This window comes from Lonchura striata, chromosome 3 (genome assembly GCF_050655825.1).
Source record: "Lonchura striata isolate lonStrDom1 chromosome 3, ASM5065582v1, whole genome shotgun sequence".
NCBI lineage: Eukaryota > Metazoa > Chordata > Aves > Passeriformes > Estrildidae > Lonchura > Lonchura striata.
The window spans coordinates 6,340,437-6,363,255 of NC_140705.1; the positions used below are offsets into that span (position 1 = coordinate 6,340,437).

The 22,819-nt window shown below is 42.0% G+C and overlaps 4 protein-coding genes across 4 annotated transcripts in view; 1 reads left to right on the plus strand and 3 right to left on the minus strand.

The window, feature by feature from the left end:
* The first annotated feature begins 15 nt into the window (after positions 1-15).
* The window catches only part of MEP1A (meprin A subunit alpha), a 28,070-nt gene continuing 5,266 nt past the window's right edge, over positions 16-22,819 (plus strand). Inside the window, exons 1-11 of the mRNA XM_085574437.1 lie at positions 16-1,181; positions 12,564-12,637; positions 14,345-14,754; positions 14,839-14,863; positions 14,961-15,008; positions 15,582-15,622; positions 15,716-15,794; positions 16,116-16,233; positions 17,646-17,821; positions 19,448-19,669; positions 20,605-20,754. Coding sequence (XP_085430563.1) covers positions 14,614-14,754; positions 14,839-14,863; positions 14,961-15,008; positions 15,582-15,622; positions 15,716-15,794; positions 16,116-16,233; positions 17,646-17,821; positions 19,448-19,669; positions 20,605-20,754 — 1,000 coding nt within the window. The 5' untranslated portion in view covers positions 16-1,181; positions 12,564-12,637; positions 14,345-14,613. The remainder of the gene's footprint in view (positions 1,182-12,563; positions 12,638-14,344; positions 14,755-14,838; positions 14,864-14,960; positions 15,009-15,581; positions 15,623-15,715; positions 15,795-16,115; positions 16,234-17,645; positions 17,822-19,447; positions 19,670-20,604; positions 20,755-22,819) is intronic.
* On the minus strand, positions 1,999-3,128 carry LOC110470282 (taste receptor type 2 member 9-like). The gene has a single exon (XM_021529802.4). The coding sequence runs from the start codon at positions 2,950-2,952 to the stop codon at positions 1,999-2,001; it is 954 nt and encodes a 317-aa protein (XP_021385477.3). The 5' UTR covers positions 2,953-3,128.
* Positions 3,148-8,140, minus strand: LOC110470272 (taste receptor type 2 member 9-like). Its single transcript, XM_085574440.1, has one exon. It carries the CDS (start codon positions 6,941-6,943, stop codon positions 5,990-5,992), a length of 954 nt encoding a protein of 317 aa, XP_085430566.1. The 5' UTR covers positions 6,944-8,140; the 3' UTR covers positions 3,148-5,989.
* LOC110470273 (taste receptor type 2 member 9-like) lies at positions 10,412-11,488 on the minus strand. The gene has a single exon (XM_021529795.4). It carries the CDS (start codon positions 11,486-11,488, stop codon positions 10,535-10,537), a length of 954 nt encoding a protein of 317 aa, XP_021385470.3. The 3' UTR covers positions 10,412-10,534.

The window sequence follows — 22,819 nt, forward strand, 5'->3', positions numbered from 1 at the left end:
CTGCTGCTGCTGCTGCTGCTGCTTTTGCTGCTGCTGGGGGGGATTTTGTTGCTGCTGCTCTGGGCAGCAGGGCAGGTGCAGGGATGTAAATGTGCTGGGTATCCCCTTACTCGGGGCCAGTGTCACTCTTGACTATTTGAATGTTGGTTTTGGGGGGTGTGTTAGGTGACTCAAACAGAGGAGATGTTTTTCTGCGGTGGAGAGTGCTGTGGTTTTGAGAGTGATCCCTGTTTGATCAGTGTCAGGCTTGAGGATCTGGGTTCTTCTATTCCTTTGTCACCTACTCTGTCCCATTTAATTTCTGATTGCATTAATTTTTAAGTATTATTTCTTTTGTTATTTTTTGCATTTATGATGGGCAGACTATTGCCTTGAGAGAATTTTTAATTTTCTGATAGTGCCTGTTCTACACTTAAGGCTTTGATGTGAGTTTCCTCCTCTTTTGCTAAATGAATAGAAAACACTCAGTGGGGTTGTTGTTTTTGTTTTTTTTTCCTAGTTTGTTTACTTGCTTTCTTCTTTCTTCTTCTCTCCACATCCTTGTGAATAGAATATTAGTTATTTCTATCACAACTGGTGTGTAGTTGAACTGTCTGTGCTGGGACTGTGCCAGACCACACCTTGGCTGAATTTTGGGCTCAGGTCTGCATGGGGAATCTGGTCCCTTGAAAACAAAATATCAGAGTCTCAAATACCAGGTTTTCAATGCATAGAATGTGTGGATTAGGTCTTTAAAACACAGGCTCTGCTTTTAGTTCAAAGCCTCTCCAGTGTCATTGGAGAAGGGGAGAGATTCACCAAGACTTTGTACCTACCACCCCCTGTGGAGACTCTGTGGTCTTGAGAAAAGGAAATACTGTAGTGATTAAGATGTTACTCTGGTTTAAAGGGTTGTTGCTCTCATTTCATGTACAGGAGTAAATCTTTTTGAAGGTGGTAATATGAAAAAAGCATGCCTGTCACTGAGCAGGCAGTAAATTGTCCCTCTGAGCCAGAGCAGGTGAAAGAAATGAACAGTTGGATCCTGTCCAGTTGATGTTGGAATTATTTAATAGTTACAGGACCTGCTGTGGATTGTTAAAGTTGGACACCTGCCAGACCCTCCACCCGGCCTCTTCTTCACTCTTGCTCTGCAACAGGACAAGAGGGAAAATAGAAGAAGGAAAAGCTCATGGGTTGAGGTAAGGACAGGGAGATCACCCACCAGTTACTGTCATGGAGAAAACAGACTCAAATTTCAAAAAAATAATTTAATTTATTGCTGTTTGAATATAGAGTAGGATGGTGAGGAACAAGCACAAAATTAGGGTACTATCCCTTCCACCCTTCTTCATCACAGTTCAAAATTCACTCTTTCATTCCAGCTTCTCCACCTCCTCCCCAACGAGGTGCAGTTGAATAGGGGTTGCAGTCAGTCCATAAAAAGTTTTCTCTTCCACTCCTTCCTCTTCACACTCTTTTCCCTGCTAGACTGTGGACCCCAGCTGTGGGCTGCAGTCCTTCAGGATCAGATGTTTCCAATATGGGTGCTCCTCAGACTTCAGTTCTTCAAGGTACAGCCACCCTACCCAGTGTTACAAGTGGTAATATTACAAAAAACAGAGACACAGCAGAAAGAAATGTAAACCCAAACACAAATAAAGCTGATGCTGAGTACAGTCATTTTTCAATCAGCAAATGCCAAAGTGTTTGAGGAAGGTTTGCAGCACTCTTATTGCCCCTTTGCATCCAGCACATCTACCAAGTCTAAATGAATGTGTTATTGACAAGAATTGAACTCTGAGAATTACTAAAATGCAATACTAGCAATAATCTAAGTCATACTAATTTGACTAATTCAGTTCAAAGAATTTGAATGATTTATTCATAACTTTGGTGGTAAAGAGAGAACATTTGTATCATCTACACTGCCCAGAGAGTTGCATTAAAGATAAACTGACTTTTGTCTTATAGTGAAATATCAAGATTTTGTGTGGGCTCCAGCATATGTTACAGTTTCTACCTTATGCAAAGCTTGCACTTCACACAGCATAGAATCTTTATCAGCATCTTTTCCATCTTGGGATTGCTGAAAATCAGAATAAGGGAATGAACACCTGGAAAAGCACACATAAATATTAAACTAAGAAACATTACATAATTTTCTGCATTTTTTGACTTATTTCGTGACAGGATCAAAAATGTAAAGTTAATACTATACATTATAAAAAAGGAGAGAATAGATTTCATTGCTTTGATGTGGGCATCCATGCTGAGGCTGTTCATGGAGTTTTTCTGCATCTTGCATGTGTGTCTCCAAAGAGAAAAGAGAAGGAGAAGGGTAGAACAGATGACTGCTGTGAAAGAAGTGGCAAATCCAAAGCCATAGATTAAGTATGTCTGGAAAAAATTTTCATCCATTTTGCCACTTAGTTTTGAAGAATTTCCTTGCCCGGTGGAATTGTGGCTGTTACTGAGCTTTGTAACAGCCAAGTCATAGGCAATGATGCTGATAGCCAAGGCTGAGAGCAATGATGCCAACAAAAGCCAGGGTACAATCCTGTCTGTTTTTACTTTCAGGTAGATGAAGAACCGGTTCCTGAAATTAGCAATTTTTATACAATAAAAAACAAAAAGGCAGGCTGAAACCCACAAGTTGGAACAAGTAAAAAAGCTTTGAAAAAATATAATTACTTGAAATGTGGGTTGAACATAAAGGTAATTGGGATAAGCTAATGAAAGGGAGCAATGTACCCATGAGAAGCACAAATAGCAAAACCTGGAGCATCCAAGTAACAGCAAGATCATCTCATTGGAGTTCAGAGTTTTCTTTTTGACCCAGGCAATGCAAAGCACACAAACAAGAAAGGCATTTATCCACACGCCAGCAAACACCTCCAGGGAGATGATGGCCAAAGCCATGGCCCCATATGAAGTGCCATTGGATTGCTGTGAAGAGTGACAAGCTTCCATGCTGCGAGCTGGGGAGCAGAGCTGTGCTGGCCAAGGGCGCTGTGGCAGCAGAGCCTGAGGCCGGTCAGTGGCTGCTCTTGTGGAGTGTCAGGGGTGGCAAGAGGAGCTTGACAGAGCTGCTGCTGCTGCTGCTGCTGCTGCTGCTGCTGCTGCTGCTGCTGCTTTTGCTGCTGCTGGGGGGGATTTTGTTGCTGCTGCTCTGGGCAGCAGGGCAGGTGCAGGGATGTAAATGTGCTGGGTATCCCCTTACTCAGGGCCAGTGTCACTCTTGACTATTTGAATGTTGGTTTTGGGGCATGTGTTAGGTGACTCAAACAGAGGAGATGTTTTTCTGTGGTGGAGAGTTCTGTGATTTCCCTATCAGAAAGGCTGAGCCTTTCCCTTGCCCCCTGTCAATGTGGTGGCAGAGAATAACCCCTGAGTACTGTCCCTGCCCTTTCCTGGCTACTGTATCTTCTGAACAGAACCCTCTCCTGGACATCTCTATCATCTACCTGGAGATGATAAAAAAAATTAACAAAAAAATTAGCCCTGGCAAAAATTAGCCCTGTCCTGGTCAGAACCAGGACAAAATGTTACAATAGCAGGATTGCACTGTGGCTATGGCTTAGAATCAGCTCTGCGTTAGGGATCTGGTACCTTAAGAAAAGTAAAGGTGTATATAAATCTGAATCTGTAGTGGTGGGTTTTCAGATCAAGAAAATATGGATCAGATGCTCAATAGACAGGAGTCTGCTTTTTGTTCAAATCCATGTCCTCTGGCACCCTCAGGAATGGGAAAGATTCTCCAGGACATGGTAACTACCAGATTATGTGGATTTTTTGGGTGCCTCTTTGCAACTCAAAATGCATTAGAGTGCTGATTTTATACCTATGGAGGGACACACAGCTGTATTGGGATCTGAGAGACATTGCACACAGGCTGCATTGATTCCATCTGAGCTTGGACTAGGCTGAACATCTTCCCTCTCCAGAATCCTTCTTTATTATAGGAAATCCCAGAGGGTTAGCCTTCGTTAGGTAACTGATTAGGCTATTGGTTGCCCAGTTTCTTCTGAGCAAATCTATTCCATCCATAACTGGAGTTCAATGCCCAGAAGGCCACAATTGTTTCAGGATACAATCCTGGAGAACAAAGTGAAATCTCCTCAGGGCCGGTGTTACAAACTTGTTATGGAAATATTAATTCAACTCCAAATCCTTCTTAGCTCCAGAAGGTGGATTGGCATGTTATAAAGCGGCATTAATTATTTATTTGCTTGTTTCTGGGCTGATGCTGTTTAAGGAGAGTTGGGTAGTTTGGTGAGGCATCCTGCTAGAATGTGTGGTGTTTGGAAAAAGGGATACTGCAGTGGTTGAGAAGTTGCTCTGGCCTAAATGGTTGTACCTCTCAGTTCAGAAGCAGAAAGGAAGTTTGTTGAAGGTGAGATGAGAAATGCCCACCTGGCACTGGGCATGAGGTAAAACAACCCTCTGAGCCTGAACTGGTAAAATAAATGACCAGTTCAGGTTCTGCTCTGTTCATGCTGGTGTGAAGGAAACTTTCCTGTCTCACCACCCAGGAGGCTCTCTGACAGTCACATCCCACCACCAGAGGCTGTCACTGTGGGTACCAAACCGTGGGCAGCTGCCCCACTCCACCCCCTACACACACCACGCTCAGAGCCAGACCAGGTTTCCCCACCAGCTTGGCACTGGGTTTCCCACAGTAGAGTCTCAGGCCTCTGGATCTTTAAAGCACTTTAATCATGGCACGGCAACACAGAAGTAGCTCAGTCTGGGTGCCTCTGAGGAGGTAACCCAAACAATTGGATCCCTGGGATTTTGTGTCTTTCCTGTCCATGCACATGAGGATTGGAGTGTCTTAAGTGTCCAGTCACCTGGCTGGTGCCACAGGTCCCTGTGCCCTTTGCTGTGCAAGGCTTGGCACCATGCTTGGGCCTCCCAGCACTTCCCCACAACCTGCAGCTCCCATTGCAGCTGCTCCCTGAGCTGTCTGCACTGAATGTATTCCTCCACACTGGAACTATTTCACATTTGCAGGCCCTGTCATGGTGAGTTGACCTAGGGCATCTCTCAGAGCCCCACTCAGTCACTCCTTCACTCTCACTCTGGAATAGGGCAGGGGTCACAAATAAGATGGAACTGCTCATGAGTCAGGATAAAGACAGGGGAATTACTCACCAATTGTTCTCACAGACAAAACAGACTTGGCACAGGGAAAATCAGTTTAATTTATTGCCTGTTGAAAACAGAGTAGGATGATGTAGAACATGCACAAAACTAGAATATTTTATCTTCACCCCCCAATAATCTCGGGATCAATTTAACTCATTCAGAGATTTTTTTACCACCTCCTCTCCTCAGGAGGACAGGGAATGGGGGCTGTAGTCATTTCATAAAAAGTTGTCTACTTCAGTCTTCTCCTGCTCCAGCATGGCTCCCTCCCATGGTCTACAGTCCTTCAGGACTTTCTTTTCCCAGAGGAGCCACAACAGTCGCTGATGAGATGAGCGGTGTCCCAAGGTGGGTCCACTGGAGTGCCTGGAACTGGCTTTTCCCAGCATTAGACCTCACCAGACTGAGAGCTCACAGGCCCCCAGCTGCAGCTCATGGCCCAGGCACCCCGGACATCTGCCTGTGGTCACTGCAAGATGAAGCTGTGGCTCCATTCCACGCTGCACCTTGCACAAAATCCACTTTCCTGGGGCTGTAACTGAGCCAGAGTGCACTGGGAAAAGCCAATCTCATCTCCAGGCCAGGCCAGGAGAGCAGTGACACAGAGCAGGCAATCCTGTCCTCAGTCTAAATGACTTTGCTACTGACAATAATTTAACTCCAAGAGCTGTTTTAATTAAATGCAAATATTAATTAATTTGCCTCATAATAATATTAGTTTTAAGAATTTGAAATGTATATTCTTAACATCTAAGCTGAGCTTTACAATCTATACTGCCTAGAGAGTTGCAATGAAAATTAATTGAACTTGTTTTCTCTAAAGATATTTTGCATGAGCTTCAGCTTTTTTTTCCAGTTTCTACTTTATGCAAGGCTTGCACTTCACACAGGAGAGAATTTTAATCAGTGTCTTTTCCATCTTGGGATTGCTGAAAATCAGAATAAGGGAATGAAGACCCGGAAAAGCACGTTGAATTAAGTAACTAAGAAATATTACATTATTTTCGTTCTTAAGTGAATAAATGAGAGTCAAGATCAAAAACAAAAAGTTGATGCTGTACATCACTAAGAAGGAGAGGACAGATTTCATGGCTTTGATGTGGGCATCCATGCTGAGGTCCTTCATGGAGTTTGTCTGCATCTTGTGTTTGTGTCTCCAGAGAGAAAAGAGAAGGAAAACAGCAGAAAAGATGACTGCCATGAAAGCAGTGGTATGTAAAAATCCAGTGAGAAAATAAATAGGAAAAAAATGTTCCTCTATTCCGTTAGCTGCTTTCAAAAGTCTTTCTTGGCAGGTAAAATTGAAGGTCTTACAGACAGCTTTATCAATAGTGTTGTAGACAAGAATTCCAATAATCAGGGAGAAGATCACTGACCCCAACAGAACCCAGGGCACCATCATGTCAATTTTTACTTTCAGGTAGATAAAAAACCTGTTCCTGAAATTGGCAATTTTTATACAATAAAAAGCACAAAGACAGGCAGAAAACCACAAGTTGGAACTATTAAAAAAGCTGTAAGAACCTTGAAGGAGTTGAAGTATGGGATGAACCAGAAGGCAATAGGGGAAAATATTTGAGAGAAAGTCATATATCCATGAGAAACACAAACAGCAAAACCTGGAGCATCCCAGCAGCAGCAAGATCTTCTCATTAGAGTTCAGAGTTTTCTTTTTGACCCAGGCAATGCAAAGCACACAAATGATAAAAGCATTTATCCACACGCCAGCAAACACCTCCAGGGAGAGGATGGCCACAGTTGTGACCCCATATGAAGTGCCATTGGATTGCTGTGAAGAGTGACAAGCTTCCATGCTGCGAGCTGGGGAGCAGAGCTGTGCTGGCCAAGGGCGCTGTGGCAGCAGAGCCTGAGGCCGGTCAGTGGCTGCTCTTGTGGAGTGTCAGGGGTGGCAAGAGGAGCTTGACAGAGCTGCTGCTGCTGCTGCTGCTGCTGCTGCTGCTGCTGCTGCTTTTGCTGCTGCTGGGGGGGATTTTGGTGCTGCTGCTCTGGGCAGCAGGGCAGGTGCAGGGATGTAAATGTGCTGGGTATCCCCTTACTCAGGGCCAGTGTCACTCTTGACTATTTGAATGTTGGTTTTGGGGCATGTGTTAGGTGACACAAACAGCGGAGAGATGTTTTTCTGTGGTGGAGAGTGCTGTCGTTTTGAGACTGATCCCTGTTTGATAAGTGTCAGGCCTGAGGATCTCGGTTTTTCTGTCCCTTCTTTACCTATGATGATCATGCAGAGCCCTGGCTGTGGTCAGCAGGTCAGGGCACTCACTGTCCTTCTTAGTCTGAGAGTCTGGGTGCTGCAACCTTCAACCTAGATGCTGGAATAGTGGACTTTATTTTGATCCTTCACAGGCATTGAAATCTATGTTTGTTTTACCAATAGTATTCCCTTAAGAGTAAGTGAAGGGCCACTTAGTGGGGCAGGTGAAGGGAGTCTCATAATGTAAAGCTGGAATTTTTGCAGGTTTAATTTGGAGCATATGGAGGAAAAGGGTAAAAATCAGTACAAGTGCCTGTGCCAGAGTTCCAATCTCATCTGCTGGGAAAGTGAAGGCTTTTAAAGATGGCACCCTGCTGGATTTCCTCCACACTGCAATTATCTTAATCTTCCAAATGAATTTATACCCTGAAAGCTGTGAGGTTTCTGCCAGGCAAGTTGTGTTAAGCTCTGTAGGGCATGGACTGCCCATGCACTTCAGGTTAGTACAGGACCTGTTACATTAGGCCTTGCACATCAGGACCACAGTAACCAAGGAGATCTCATCTGATGCTCTGATGGAATCAGGAAAAATGAAACCCCAACAAAGAGCTCTATGGCTACAGGAAATGAACCACCAGCATTTTCTGTCTTCCAAATGATGATAGCCATGATTTCTGAGGGATATAAGAGCCAGCAGTATGTTACATGAATATTCATATCACAATATCCTAATTGCATTATTTTTGTCAATCACAAAGTCTTGGAATGTGACCCAGAGCAGTTTTCCATCATGTCAGCACTGGGCAGCCACTCTCATTGACTTCTGACATCTCTCATGTGTCAGCTTCCCTGGGCTGGGCACCTCCTGCATCTGTCCCCATGGGCTGTGCAGGGCAGCTGTGCTGATGGACACTCTGTCCCTTCCAGTGCCAGCTGAGTGGGGCTGGGCAACAGGACAGGGATTCTGAGCTGGGTGTCACATTCCCAGGGGTTTCAGGGGATGCAAGGAGGGACCTCTGTGTGGTTTGCTGGGGCTGCGGTGTTTTGTGTGGTAACATCTGCAAGGTGCTGGATTTTCCTGCTAAGTCTTGCGGGATATGAGGTTGTGAGGGATGGATGTTGTACTGCATGTAGGGAATAAGATGGATCTTCCAGGGCTTTCCTGTGAAAGTGGTCAGGACTGTCAGGTTAAAGGATGTTCATGAGCAGCAGCAGAGGAAGAAGGGAGGTGTGGCTGTTCCTGTCCTTTCAAGGCCTTTCACAGGGGAGATGTGTCCAGAAGAGATGCTTACGATGTGCCTTTGGATCTGAGCTGGTGGCAGAATTGACCAATTCAGGTTCTGTTTTGTATATGCTGGCACTATTTCATGTTTCACCTGCTGTGATGGGTTGACCTCAGGCAGCTGCTAGAACTCCACCCATCTCTTCCTTCTCTCACACCCACAGGCAGGGCAGGGTTGAAAAATAGGATGGAAAAACTCATGGTTTGAGATAAAAGCAGGGAGATCACTTACCAGTTACTGTCATGGACAAAATATATTTGACATCAGGAAAAATAAATTACTTTATTTAAATATAGAAAATAGAATAGGATAATGAGGGAGAAATAGAAAACTTGATTGCACTGCCTCCACCACCCTTTCATCCAAGGCTCAACTTCACTCCATCATCCCCAGCTCCTCCACCTCCCCCACAACAGCAGGACAGAGGCAAATCCAATAGGGGCTGCAGTCAGCTCTTAACAAGTTGTCTCTTCCACTCCTGACTCCTCAAGCTGTTTCCCTGACCAAGAGCAAAGCCTGTTAGCTGGGTGTTCCACTGAGCCAGAGTGCACTGGGAAAAGCCAATCTCATCTCCAGGTCAGGCCAGGAGAGCAGTGACACAGAGCAGGCAATCCTGTCCTTGCAGGCAGTGGGCACAGAGGACACGCAGGGCTGGAGTGGGCAGGGAGCTCTGCGTGTTCACACAGAGCTATCAGCCACTGCCAGACAGGGATACAGCCCATAATACACCACACAGCACAGGGCCACAGCAGGAAAGGTAAACCAAAATAGAGATAAACCTATGTATCACAGCCATTTCACTCAGTGAATACCAAAATATTTGTGGCAGGTTTGTAGTATTGTTATTTCATTTTTTGCAGCCAGTTTGTGTACCAGTGTTGGATATTTTTCTGTTCCATTAAGAGTATAGAAATTTGGTAGAAAATAAAGCCCTTGCTGGTCTTCAGAGATCAAAGGGTATGGGTGCAGCTCGGCTTAATTTCTGATTATGACAAATTCAGCGCATAAGTCTTGTCATGTTCAATAAGAACTTTCAGAGTCACAGAATCACAAATAATGCATTTTATTGTAGAAATACAAATTGAGAATTGCCACTAATAAATACACTCATTGGATTAGCTCTAAATATATTTAGAAAAAGAGAAGAAGAAAAAACATAAGAGGAATGGGTAATTCATTAAGCACAACTTCACCATCAGTTAGGCCTGTGAACAGAATTTCACCAGGGTACAATCTGACACAGTTGAAAGAGCAAATCTCAACAAAGAGATGTTCCCTGCCTTGGGGAGGAGAGTGAACCAATCCTGTTGTCCTGTCTGCACAGTGGGGTAATATTCTCATCCTCTGCCAGGGAGGATTTCAAATGCCAAGTCTATACTCTTGGGAGAAGTGCAGGTGAAGCTGCAGTCAGAATACATTATTGCTGCCGTGGTAAATGGTGGTGGGCAGCCAGCTGCTATGGAGATGAGGGATACCCAGGGTTCTGATTGCAAAGCTGTGAGTCTTGGGCAGAGGCTGAACACCTAATTAGCATCACCCCACTGAGCTCAGGCAGAGGTTAAGGGCCTCTGCCTGATGATCCATCCCCCCACCAGCAGGCTCTCATGTCCACATTAATCCTTTAACCACACAGGGGCTTAGGCATCATTCCTACCATCAGGGCTAAATGACTTTGTTAACAACAAAAATTTATCTCAAAGATTTAGCTAAATCTAAAAATGATAATAATCTATTTAGCTCAAAATAATTGAGGTCAATAGATATGAATGAAACGTTATTAACTTGGATGTTGAAGACTGAGCATCAGAATCATCTACACTGCCTGGAGAGCTGCAGCAAAAATTCAATTACTTGTTTTCTACAGTGAAAGATCAACATTTTGCATGGGCTCCAGCTTTTATCACAGTTCCTACTTTGTGGAAAACTTGCACTTTACATAGGAGAGAATCTTCAGCAGTGCCTTTTCCAGCTTGGGATTGCTGAAAACCAGAATAAGGGAATGAATATCTGGAAAAGCACACAGATATATGGATATAAGAAGTATCATGGTATTTTCACTCTTCATGGAATAAATTATTGTTAAGACCAAACATACAAAGTTGATGCTGTACATCACTAAGAAGGAGAGGACAGATTTCATGGCTCTGATGTGGGCATCCACGCTGAGGTCCTTCATGGAGTTTGTCTGCATCTTGCGCTTGTGTCTCCAGAGAGAAAAGAGAAGGAAAACAGCAGAAAAGATGACTGCCATGAATGAAGCAGCATATCCAAAGCCAGCAAGAAACAAAGATGAGAAAAAATGTTTATCTGTTGTGATTCTTGCTTCCCAAAAATTTTCTTGGGAGGTGAAAGTGAAGTTGCCACTCTGCAGAGTTTCAGCGATGTCATAGATAACAATGCAACTTGCCAAGGCTAAAATCTCTGACCCTAACAAGAGCCAGGGCACCATCCTGTCAATTTTTACTTTCAGGTAGATGAAGAACCGGTTCCTGAAATTGGCAATTTTTATGCAGTAGAAACCACAAAGACAGGCTGAAACCCACAAGCTGGAATAATTAAAAAAGGTTAAGGAAGATGCAAGTACTTGAAATATTGGGCGAACATAAAGGTAATTGGGACAAATTATTGAAAGGAAGTAGTTTACCCATGAGAAGCACAAAAAGGAAATCCTGGAGCATCCCAGCAGCAGCAAGATCTTCTCATTTGAGTTCAGTGTTTTCTTTTTGACCCAGGCAATGCAAAGCACACAAATGATAAAAGCATTTATCCACACGCCAGCAAACACCTCCAGGGAGATGATGGCGAAAGCCATGGCCCCATATGAAGTGACATTGGATTTCTGTGAAGAGTGACAAGTTTCCATGCTGTGAGCTGGGGAGCAGAGCTGTGCTGGCCAAGGGCGCTGTGGCAGCAGAGCCTGAGGCCGGTCAGTGGCTGCTCTTGTGGAGTGTCAGGGGTGGCAAGAGGAGCTTGACAGAGCTGCTGCTGCTGCTGCTGCTGCTGCTGCTGCTGCTGCTGCTTTTGCTGCTGCTGGGGGGGATTTTGTTGCTGCTGCTCTGGGCAGCAGGGCAGGTGCAGGGATGTAAATGTGCTGGGTATCCCCTTACTCGGGGCCAATGTCACTCTTGACTATTTGAATGTTGGTTTTGGGGCGTGTGTTGGGTGACACAAACAGAGGAGATGTTTTTCTGTGGTGGAGAGTGCTGTGATTTTGAGAGTGATCCCTGTTTGACCAGTGTCAGGCTTGAGGATCTGGGTTATTCTGTCTCTTTGTCACCAATGATGATCTCTCAGAGTGGAGCTTGCACTGAGCAAAGCACAGCCAGGGCAGTGAGGTGAGTAATCAAGTCAGGGAATCCAATTTTGAAATACATTCATATTGATCTGCTCTACCCTTTGTGTTTTGTCTCTTCCTACCAGTATGAGCTCAGTACAGGCCAAGAGAATATATAGATATTTTCTAAGTAGTTTAGGGAATTATCTTTGTTGCTATCTGAATTTATATACTATTTTAAGTTTTGAATAATACAGGACTAAAAATAAATGGTACACTAATTTTAGAATCAAATGTATCTGTCCTGTATTTTCTTTTACTGGTTCTGAGCTCCAAGTTGACAACATTTCAGATTACATTATAACATGCAATAAAATTTTCCACTGGTACCTGAACAATGCCCTGAATGTCCAAAAGCCTGCTTGTTTGTCTCAGCACTATCAGTTTATCTAATAAGATATTATCTCTCTATGACCTTTTCCAAAACTACTCCAGGTAGGGAATTTTGCTAACACCTTTCTGCTCTTTCATCCAGGCAGATATTTTTATATATGCTCATATTTTTAATGTACACTTATTCATTCTTTCTATCTAGAATTACAGATATTTATAATACTTTAAAAGCAGAGCAACCACTGTTTTTATCCTCTGCTGTGTATTTCAGATCTGAATGCTGAAGTTGTTAACCTGGAGGCATTTCACAAGTTCAGTCTTTTGTTGATTTCAAGCCCTGCAACGGTAAACAGACTTACCTAAAAATTGGGAAGGTGGATGGGTAATTTTTTTTTATTAAAAAATGTGGTTGGTGCCAGCCTGATATGAATGCTAGTTTTTTGAGCTCAGGAGACATTTGTTTTTGTTCTTGCTTTTATGAAGGAAATAAATTTCAGCCACATTTCTGTGTCGGAGTTTTTCTGTGTTACTGTGGAGTTAAAACCAGCGCAAGCAGATTAACAAAAGGTATTATCTGCATTTAGTGACACCGGGTAGTGCCTGTGTCTAGGAATCCAGGGTGGACCTTGTCTGTGGGAATACTGATGCACAGCAGTTTTGGGCACTTCATACAATGTAGTGTAAGAGACCAAGGGGCACCTGCTGTACTTCCCAGAGTGGAATAGAAGCAGCTTTACCCATCACCAAGTTTTCACAGAACTGCAGCTAATGGAATAATGTGCATGCACTGCTCTTTCAGGGAGGACAAAATGAAACTGGCGCTGGAGTCCCTCTGCTATGGAGACAGGCTGGGAGCTGGGGCTGTTCAGCCTGGAGAAGAGAAGGCTCCAGGGAGACCTTAGAGCCTAGGCCAGTGTCTAAAAGGCATCCAAGAGAACCCCTATATATATATGAAAACAAATATATGCCCTCAGAATGACTTATCTTTAGACATCTGCTTTAGGTGCTTGAGTTATTTTAAAGTTAAGGGTATTAAAACCCAAATGTTTTTCAGACAGCTCTACTTTTGCTTCATTTTTTTATTTTTTGCTTACTTTCTCACATCCACTGCCAAACATCTGGAAATATGGCCTTGGTGCTCTGTTTTGATTCTCTTTGCTCGCCTGTGAAAACAGCCTTGACATGATGTATCTTGAGACATGCTTATTTTACGAGTAGTAAGACCTGTTCAGCTTAGGTGTCAGCAACAATCATTCCTAAAAGAAAGTGTTGAAGAACATTCATTTATGTTAGGTGAAGGATTAGTGCTCTGGGGCCCTTCTTCTCTAAACAAGAAAAGATCTCTGCACTTTTTCCTCTGAAGTGCTATCTCTTATGAATCGATTCCTACTTTGATTTGTTTAGAGAAAAATATGTAGCTTAGCTTGAAGGACTGACTTCTTTCTAGAACAGGCCCATTTCCTATTTAAAACCTACTTACTCAAGCTCTCTGCCTTGTGCTGTGGGTAGTGGTGTCATGGCACAAGCCCTTTTCTATCTAATTGCTGAACACAGAGGTGAACATCCTCACATGCATGACTTGGAATTGCAGATGTGAAATGGAGAAGCAGGATTCTATGCCTAAGCTAGAGGCACTCAGGCACTCCAGGGCACATGGGAGCTGTGGGAATATTGATGCACAGCAAACTAGAGTTCCATGGAGCCCTTCCTGACCCACGTCCCTGAGAAAGAAGATAGCAAGATGCAGGACAAGAGTTTATGATCTCTGAAGCCCACCTGGAAGGCCAAGGATTACTGCTCTAAAGTGACTGTTCTGGAGGCAGGGAGTGGCAGGTTGTGCATGGAGCATTAGATCTGGGGTGGGATCAGGTGAGGAAAGACATTTCAGGGGATTCATAATCATATCTCTCTTACTTCTAATCTTTACAATGTGGTGTTAATTATTAATTGAAAGCAGAACTGTGCCAAATTATAATGGCACTGAAGTGCTATAAACCTGGAGTAATTCTGCTTAAGAGTAATCCAAAACATTTCTGCTTTTTTCCTGTGCAGTCAAGATCATAATGCTGACAGATAACAAACACAGGGGAAGGAGTCAGCAACTTTGGGCCAGATGGAGAAGCTGTTATGTGAAGCCTGGGTAGGTCTTTCACCTGCTGCACTGAAGACATGAAGTTTCCACATTCCTCTCTGCAATGTTCCACCAAGTGGACTTAGGTAGCTGATAAGACCAATGCCATTAGGTGCCATCTAGGAGAAAATCTAACTGGTAGAATAATATTTCAAAGGTGGAAAGTCTGATGCTTATTGGCTGATGCTCCATGGAAAGCTCAACAACGTGCCCTATATATTGCCAGAGAAGAGAGGGACCAGCTTCTGTTCCCATTGCAAGAATGGGCTCCAGCATCTTCCCACTCTGCCTGACACTTCTGCTGTGTTCTGTCTATGGTTCTCCACTCTCTGTAAGTAAAACCTGATTTCTACAGGCTCCTCTCAGTCCAGAGGCATCTCATACCTTATACGGGTTGTATTCCATTCTTCTCCAGGTGGGACAGCTCTCCAGTGAAGCTGGTAAGTGCTGTGTGAGCTGGTTTGAGTTTTGAAGCATTTCCTTCTACTTGCTGTGAGCCACCACATCCAAACACTTTATGTTTTGACTGTCTTGCAGATGCTGGAGCTGGTGAGATATTCAAAGACATTCCCCAAATCAACTTGGGTGAGTTCACACTTAAATTCTCACAAGGCCTGAAAAGTTGTGAGCATTATGCTGAATTTTCAGTGTTGTCAAGGAGGCTGATAGCCAGGTAGCTCATGGTAACAAGAGAATTAAAATCAAGTGCGCAAGGATTACATTTCTCTCTCTGTGACACCTGAATATTTCCAGAAAGAACTCTGCAGTCTCAACTGCATTTTCTGCCCATCTCCATATGATTTTTATAAAGTGTTGTAAACATGGAAAACAACTTAGATTGGTCACTGTCCAATTGTGTGACTCTTGTCACTGCCTGAGAGCAAGCAGAGCTCATCAAAGCTCTATCCATGACCACGGGTAATTGTGCCAACACAAAGGCACTGCCAAGAAGACATTGCTAAGAAGTAAATATTGAGTAGAGACTAGAAACTGCTGTTACTTTTATTATTACCTGTAACTCAGTGTATAGAGGCTGGTCCTTATTTATCTTCTGTATGCCCAAGGACATTAACTTTGTATAAGTAGGTTCAATGTGGTTTATGGAATGAAATATAATTGAAATTCATTGACACTATCTTTGATTAAATTCTATTTCAGCTGCTGGACTGGACCTCTTTCAGGGTGATATCTTGCTCCCTGTAAGTAATTAAAAACTTTCTGTTGCTTGTCCTAATTGTTTCAGCTCATCTCGCTACAGTAGATGCATCACCAACTGTTAATTCCCTTTTCAGAAAAATCAGCGAAATGCCTTAAGAAATGAGGCTTACAGATGGAAGTTCCCCATTCCCTATATTCTGGGTGATGACCTAGGTAATGCAGATACTTTATTCAGATTTTATCTCCAATCCTTATTTGCACTACAGTCACTGTGATAAAAAATTTGCCTATTTCAGAACTGTTTCAAATTAAAAATGTTAAACTTCACTAATAACTACTTATTGTAGTCTTGTTTATATCAAAATTATTTTTCTTTCTTCTACAGCTAACACAGCAAACCATAATTTAGTCAAATTAAATAATTTCTCTTTTCAATCATTTTTCCTTTGGTTCCACATGTGTATCTGTACATATTTTGCCCCATCCAAGGTGAACAAACTGCAATGTATTAAAGGTTCTGTCCTTGTTTTCCAGACCTGAATGCCAAAGGAGTCATTCTCCAGGCATTTGAAATGTTCCGCCTGAAGTCCTGCATTGATTTCAAGCCATATGAAGGAGAAAGAACCTACATTTTCTTTAGGAAACAAGATGGGTAAGGGTAGTATCAATTTCTGTTTAGTTTTGCCGTGTAGAATCAGCTGGGAACTCATTCCATTTTCTAAAGGTTTGCTGTCAGCGGAGAAAAAGAAGCCACCGGGAAAAGAACTCATTCTATGTTCTTAGACTAAAACCTTGCAAGCAGCTGCTCTCTCTGCTGTTATTTAGAGGATGAGCTCTGAAGGTGAATCCCAGCCTGTCTGGGTTTTCCATTTTGATGAAGACCTCCGTGTACATCCTTTTAACTTACCAAGAATGTGAATGTGAATAGCTAGAATTTAAGTCTGGAAATTATTAGAAGATGGGAAGAGGAGAGGGAGAGGGAGAGGGAGAGGGAGAGGGAGAGGGAGAGGGAGAGGGAGAGGGAGAGGGAGAGGGAGAGGGAGAGGAGAGGAGAGGAGAGGAGAGGAGAGGAGAGGAGAGGAGAGGAGAGGAGAGGAGAGGAGAGGAGAGGAGAGGAGAGGAGAGGAGAGGAGAGGAGAGGAGAGGAGAGGAGAGGAGAGGAGAGGAGAGGAGAGGAGAGGAGAGGAGAAAAGAGAAGAGAAGAGAAGAGAAGAGAAGAGAAGAGAAGAGAAGAGAAGAGAAGAGAAGAGAAGAGAAGAGAAGAGAAGAGAAGAGAAGAGAATTTATTGTAATATTTCTTATTGCTTTGACATGGCTCTTCTTTAATGAATAGTCTCTCAAATTCTGAAAGGGTTTTATGCACAGAGATTCAAGTTTTCAAGAAGTGAAAGGATTTGTTTCCTACAGCTAAGTATGTTTTGAAAGAAAATGCAGAAAAGCACAAAAATCTTCTCACTGTATCAGCTGTGACTATTACTTTTTCCCCCAGAAGTTCATGTTTCTGCCTTCAGCTCTTCCTTGAGTGTCCTATGACACTTCTTTTAAAAGTTTACAAGCACCATGATTTTTGACAAGTCAGCATTGAAGATCTTAATACTAGAAATGTCCTTTCATACCTCTGGCAAATGCAAAACACGGTTGCTGTTAAAAAGGACCAAATGTTGCTGTTCCAAATACTCCTGGGGTCTTTTCTCCAGCCCAAGTTATTGCAAAAACGCTCAGCCTGTTTTGATGAATTTACTATTTCCATGTATATTGTGTGCTTTATGCTTCTTGGCCAGATGGTGGCTGATCAAAACTTCTGTGGCTTTCAAAAGTGCAGGGTGATCTTCTCTGACACAGAGGATAAGTAATGAAGTGATAGTTTCTGGGCATTAGTCTGCTTTCAGGCTAGAGTATTTTTAGAATATCAAGGCACATGGTCAGCATCCAAGTAATGATTTATGTGATTCCTTTAATATTGAAAACTTTTATAATCTTACTCTAAATCCAGTGAGCAAATTGAAAAGTTAAACACAGAGAAGAAAACTACTGAACAGAGAGTAAACTCTCTGTCTTTCTTAGGTGTTGGTCCATGGTGGGGGACCTGCAGACTGGACAGAACCTCTCAATTGGGTCAGGGTGTGACTACAGAGCAATTGTGGAACATGAGATCCTGCACGCTTTAGGATTTTACCATGAGCAGTCGAGGATGGACCGGGATGACTACGTGAATATCTGGTGGGATGAAATTATTGCAGGTGGGTTTTATCGTTCAAGATAGATTTTGCAAAGTGTAGATTTATCAATATCCCATTTTCACTTCTAGATTTAAAGACCTTCCTAAGGATAGAATTTTAGAAAATTTAGAATTTCAGTGGGCCGCACCTAAGAACACTAAATTAAGAAATTTTGGTGCAACTTCTCTGGTCAAACCCAGACATTGTTTAAGGCCAGAACAGAGAGGCCTCACTTGGAAATCAGGACTTTTATTTCCCCTTGGCTCTTGGAATGCTCTGCTCTCTTATTTTAAACTAATTACTTGCCATCTATGAATCTGTTTCCTTTAATCATGTAATGTAAATTGTAAACTTATTTAGATGATGAGTTTTGAGATAGTTCTTCTGTAGGCAGTGATCCTTTCAAAATCTGAAAGGTTTTTATATTCAGAGATTCCGGCTTTCCTGAAACTGAAAATATACACTTTGCACATGAAAAAGCCCTTAAAATAATTAGATTGTATGGGAAATATCAAATAGGGTTCTGTCCTGCTCTCTCCTACCCAGGTGTGTCTGCAGGTTCTTGCCTTCAGGTTTAGTATCACCATATTTAGGAGCTTTATGAGTTTCAGCAAACTCTTCACAGTCCCCCTGATCCCTAGACAGTTTTTCCTGTTATTCTCTGTAAGATCTGATTCTGTATTATATAACAATGATTTATTTGAAGAGGACAAAATAGAAGAGAGGGGGTTATTTTAATTTTTGATAAAAGATGCAATTCAAGTCTCTGTAAGAAAACAATTCCAAGCTCTTATATAATCTCAAGACTTGAACTGAAGATCTTCGTGATTTGCAGAAGGGAGGGCAGCTGTTAAGCAGAGCAAGTGTAATTACCCACCAGCACAGTCATGTGCTGTTTTGTCTTTGAAAAACAGTGCCAAATATTCTGATAACATTATTTGTGATAGCAAAAGCTGGCAAGCTCTTTTTATTTCTATACCAAAGCATGTGAAATGGCTCCCTCTCTTTGCTCTAGCACACATCTTTCTCTAAGGACAACTTATTTCACCAAGAAAACATGAGAAACATGTTTCCAAAAGCCATATCAATACAAATATCATATCAATATTGTAAATCTAGGGTAAAAATATCTTTCTTTTTTCCCCAGAGATTGCTGGAGCATTATTTATTTCAAGGAAGAACCAAACCTGAAGACACTTCCAGGCTGTCATATTTTTTTCCTTTGCTTTTCAGGGCCTCTCCTTCTCCATATATGATCCAATACCTGGAAAATGTTTCAATCAATATTCACAGATTCTGGAATGGAGTACATTAGTCCCTAAACTTAATCCTTCAGGATCATTACTGTTAAACCATTCCTATTAATTCTAATCTATCCTCCTTTATATCCCATTCTTTACAGCTCATTGATACTCATTTTTTAATTTACTGAAGTCACCTGTTAGAGCACAGATCTGCAATCCAAAGGCACTGCTTTGTTGTCCAAATGTCAAACACAAATCTTGCTAAGTTTTAATATTTTGTTGTGAAGTAATTGCTTTGGGGTATATAATTTGTGCCTTAGAAAACTGTATCCAAGGGTACATGGTAATGTAATTTCCTTTCCATTTTCTCTAAAAAGGAAGCACTTTTCTGTTCTTTTACCAGGCCAAGAGCACAATTTTGTAAAGTATGATGACACCTTCATCACTGATCTGAACACTCCCTATGACTACGAATCATTGATGCACTATGAACCCCTTTCATTTAACAAAAATCAAAGTGTCCCCACAATCACAGCAAAGATACCAGAGTTTGATGACATAATTGGACAACGTCTAGACTTCAGTGCCATTGATCTGGAAAGATTGAATCGCATGTACAACTGCAGTAAGTCAGAATTTAACCATGGCAAACAAGTTTCTTTGGTTATACTTGAGCCATGCTGGTTTATCTCCCTTATGTCTCTAAATTCACAAAAACCCTTCTCAAATGTGCTTGAATAGGTATGGGACAGGACCTGTGGTGTGCAGATAAACACAATCAGTTTATTCCCTTCTCATCCCTTTTTGGCTCTTCTCACTGTCATTATTTTAGTAAAGATTAGTCAAGGAAAGTAAAACCATTCACACTTTTTCTTCCATGCTGCTCCCAGGAGTTCAGACCTGTGTTTGTGTTCTGCCTGTGGTGTGTTGTGCTTTTTTGAGGTGAGTGCAACTGCACTTTATCCTCTTTTACTGACATTTGGACTTAATCAGATTATTTTGCACTCGAGATTGGCTAGGTCTAGAGTCCCACACTGTCTAGGTGTTTGCTGAGCTGGTTGAAGATCTCATCACTGATCACTTCTTGATGCTTATGGGAAGTTATTGTGCCCTTGGTGCTGCCAGCAGAAGCATCACCTTGAAGGCAAACTCAGCTGAACCAGCCCAAGGTAAATGGGTGGACTTTGCCTGGAGTGGAAGGACAGAGCTCAGGTTAATCAGTGAGAGAACTGCTATGAAGATCAATAACCTCAGCCGAGGCATGGTTAAATACACCAAGGCTGGCAAAGAGGCACTGAGAGAGTCACCATCTGTCACTGCCACATGGGGCTTATTAACCTTCTGCAAAGAGGTCAAAGATTGTTGTCTTTATCCAGGGAATCCCTCCAGGAATCAAATGTTTCCTCTTTTGAGTCATTGGGCTCACATCTGCTCACGTGAGGGCTGTCTGCTCTACAGGATGGTTATACTACTGTAAACAACCCCCCCCCAAAATTAAAGAAGAAATTTTAATGAGCTAGGAGTTCACTCTGAGGTGACCATGTGTGTATTATTTTTCAGCTTCAACTCACACCTTTTTGGACCAGTGCTCTTTTGAGCTTGAAAACATCTGTGGTATGATCCAAGGCACCAAGCATGACCAAGACTGGGTTCGCCAGCAGGGCAGTGTGACAGGGCAGGAGGACCACACATATTCTGGACGCTGTAGAGGTAAAAGAAAGGAACAAAACACTTTCTGAACTGAGTTTTCTCCAGGGTTGACTACAACTACAGGGTTCAGAGAAGTTGATAAAGACTCTAAACAGTGTTTGTATTCCCACTCTCACTAAACTTTTTAAATGTAGTGGAAAATTGTCCACACCTGCAAGATCAAAGGGGAGAAAGAACAATCTGAAATAGAGGTCTTTTAAATATAACCTGGAAAACAATTTACTGCAACTTCCAAAGTCTGTGTAAGAATTATATTACCTCGTGATGAGAATCAAACAGCACCTGTAGCCACTCATAAATGTTGTGTTTGCAATGCAAATGAGAAGTTCAGCATGTGGAATTCTAGTTCTGGAAGTAGAAGAAATTTGCAAAGATTTTATGATAGGAGTTCAGGGGTAATTCTAATTTTGATGTGGTAATTTCACCATTTTTCAAAGGAAGGCATTCTTAAATATAGACCAGTAAACCCCAGTCCCAGTCACAAAGTGCTAGTTTACAGCTGAGAATAAAGATTAAATCCCAACAGGGAGTTCTGAAAAGCAAGAGGCTAATTTGTCATTGTTTAGACAGGGTAAACTACTACACAATTCCAAGATAAAAGTGACTTCTGTGGTAAATTTTGCCTCAGTAGAGGAGGAAGGACTCCTGACTTGAAGCACATTCACTTGTGCTTTGTTACTCTTTGGCTTGCTGCACTCAGGAGTTTATTCCCCTCAAGTGACCCACCAACTGGAAATAACAAATGCTGTTAACAACCTTTATAATTGTTGTTATTAACAACCTTTTATAATGCTGGTAGCCATTGATCAGGCCCAAGAATATAACTCAAGAAAACCACCTGATATTTTATAGAAACACATACTTCTAACCCTTAGCTGATTCTTAATTCTTTCTCATCCTGTACAGTATAATTGTAACTGAAAAAGATAATTTAACTGAGTTTTTGACTTTATCACATAAAATCCAATCTGCCTGAACTGGGCATTTAATGTGCACTTAGGTTTTAGCATCCAGTGACTCAGTACAAAATAAGTATCAATGGTTTATTAAGAGTTAGTGGAGATGGGTGAGTGCCTCTGAGGATCTCCAGAGTGTAGAAATGAATTCAATTAGTAGGGAGTGTCTCTCCTTTTTGCACCTCCAAAGAATCATTGACTCCATCAGGAATTTCTGACATTTTTGGTTCTGCAATCATTTTAAGTGGGGGCAAATTCTAAGTTTCTAACATAGATGGATCCTATTTCCCCCAGATGGTTTTGATATTCTGGGTTTTTGACTTAATGCCAGCTAAACTAAAGGAGAGAAAATACAGCTTAACATTTAGGGAGTCTGCTGAAATCTGCCAAGGCCATATTGTAATGGCCATAGGTACTTAATGTTGCCTTTATTTGACTTTCTTATCAAAAATAAGGTAGAGTCTAGATAATTTGGGGATTTGTTACTATAATAATTGCAACAACAGGCTCACAGCCTTGCTTCTCACTTGGAGCAAGAGAGATACTTGGATTTAATATACTTAAAACTAAAATAAGTTTAACTAATGGTCAAGTGTCATACATTGCATAGAACAATCTCTAGCAAGATTTCTGTGGATATGAGTTCAAAACATAGCTACCATGTGGAAGGGAATGAAAATCATTTCCCTGACTGATTAGAGAGATCCTGATAAGGAGCTCAAGACCCTTTACTAACCCTGCAGGAAGCTGCACTGCCTTTATGCAGCTGCAAGTATAACTGTTGGAACAAAATGATCTTAAGATCCTTTCCAACCCAAACCATCCTGTGATTCTAAGATATGTTATCTTGGACAAGAGTCCATGGAACTTTCACATAACAGCTAAAAAAAAATTAACTTATTAATTTAATCATTGACTAAATTGAATAACAGAAAAGCAACACAACACAGATAAGACATGACAACTTCCTGTAATACCAAGATATGATATGTGTGCAAATGGTGAATTGTTGTAAATATGAGGATAAAAGCAGACACTTCAAAATGAAAGAAAAGAACACTGCAAAAATGTTAATGAGAAATAGATGAGCAGGAATTAAGTAATTTTCT

Excerpts from the sequence above, each read along its gene's own strand:
- LOC110470272 (XM_085574440.1), bottom strand. The coding sequence starts at position 6,943 with ATGGAAGCTTGTCACTCTTCACAGCAATCCAATGGCACTTCATATGGG.
- LOC110470273 (XM_021529795.4), bottom strand. The coding sequence starts at position 11,488 with ATGGAAACTTGTCACTCTTCACAGAAATCCAATGTCACTTCATATGGG.
- LOC110470282 (XM_021529802.4), bottom strand. The coding sequence starts at position 2,952 with ATGGAAGCTTGTCACTCTTCACAGCAATCCAATGGCACTTCATATGGG.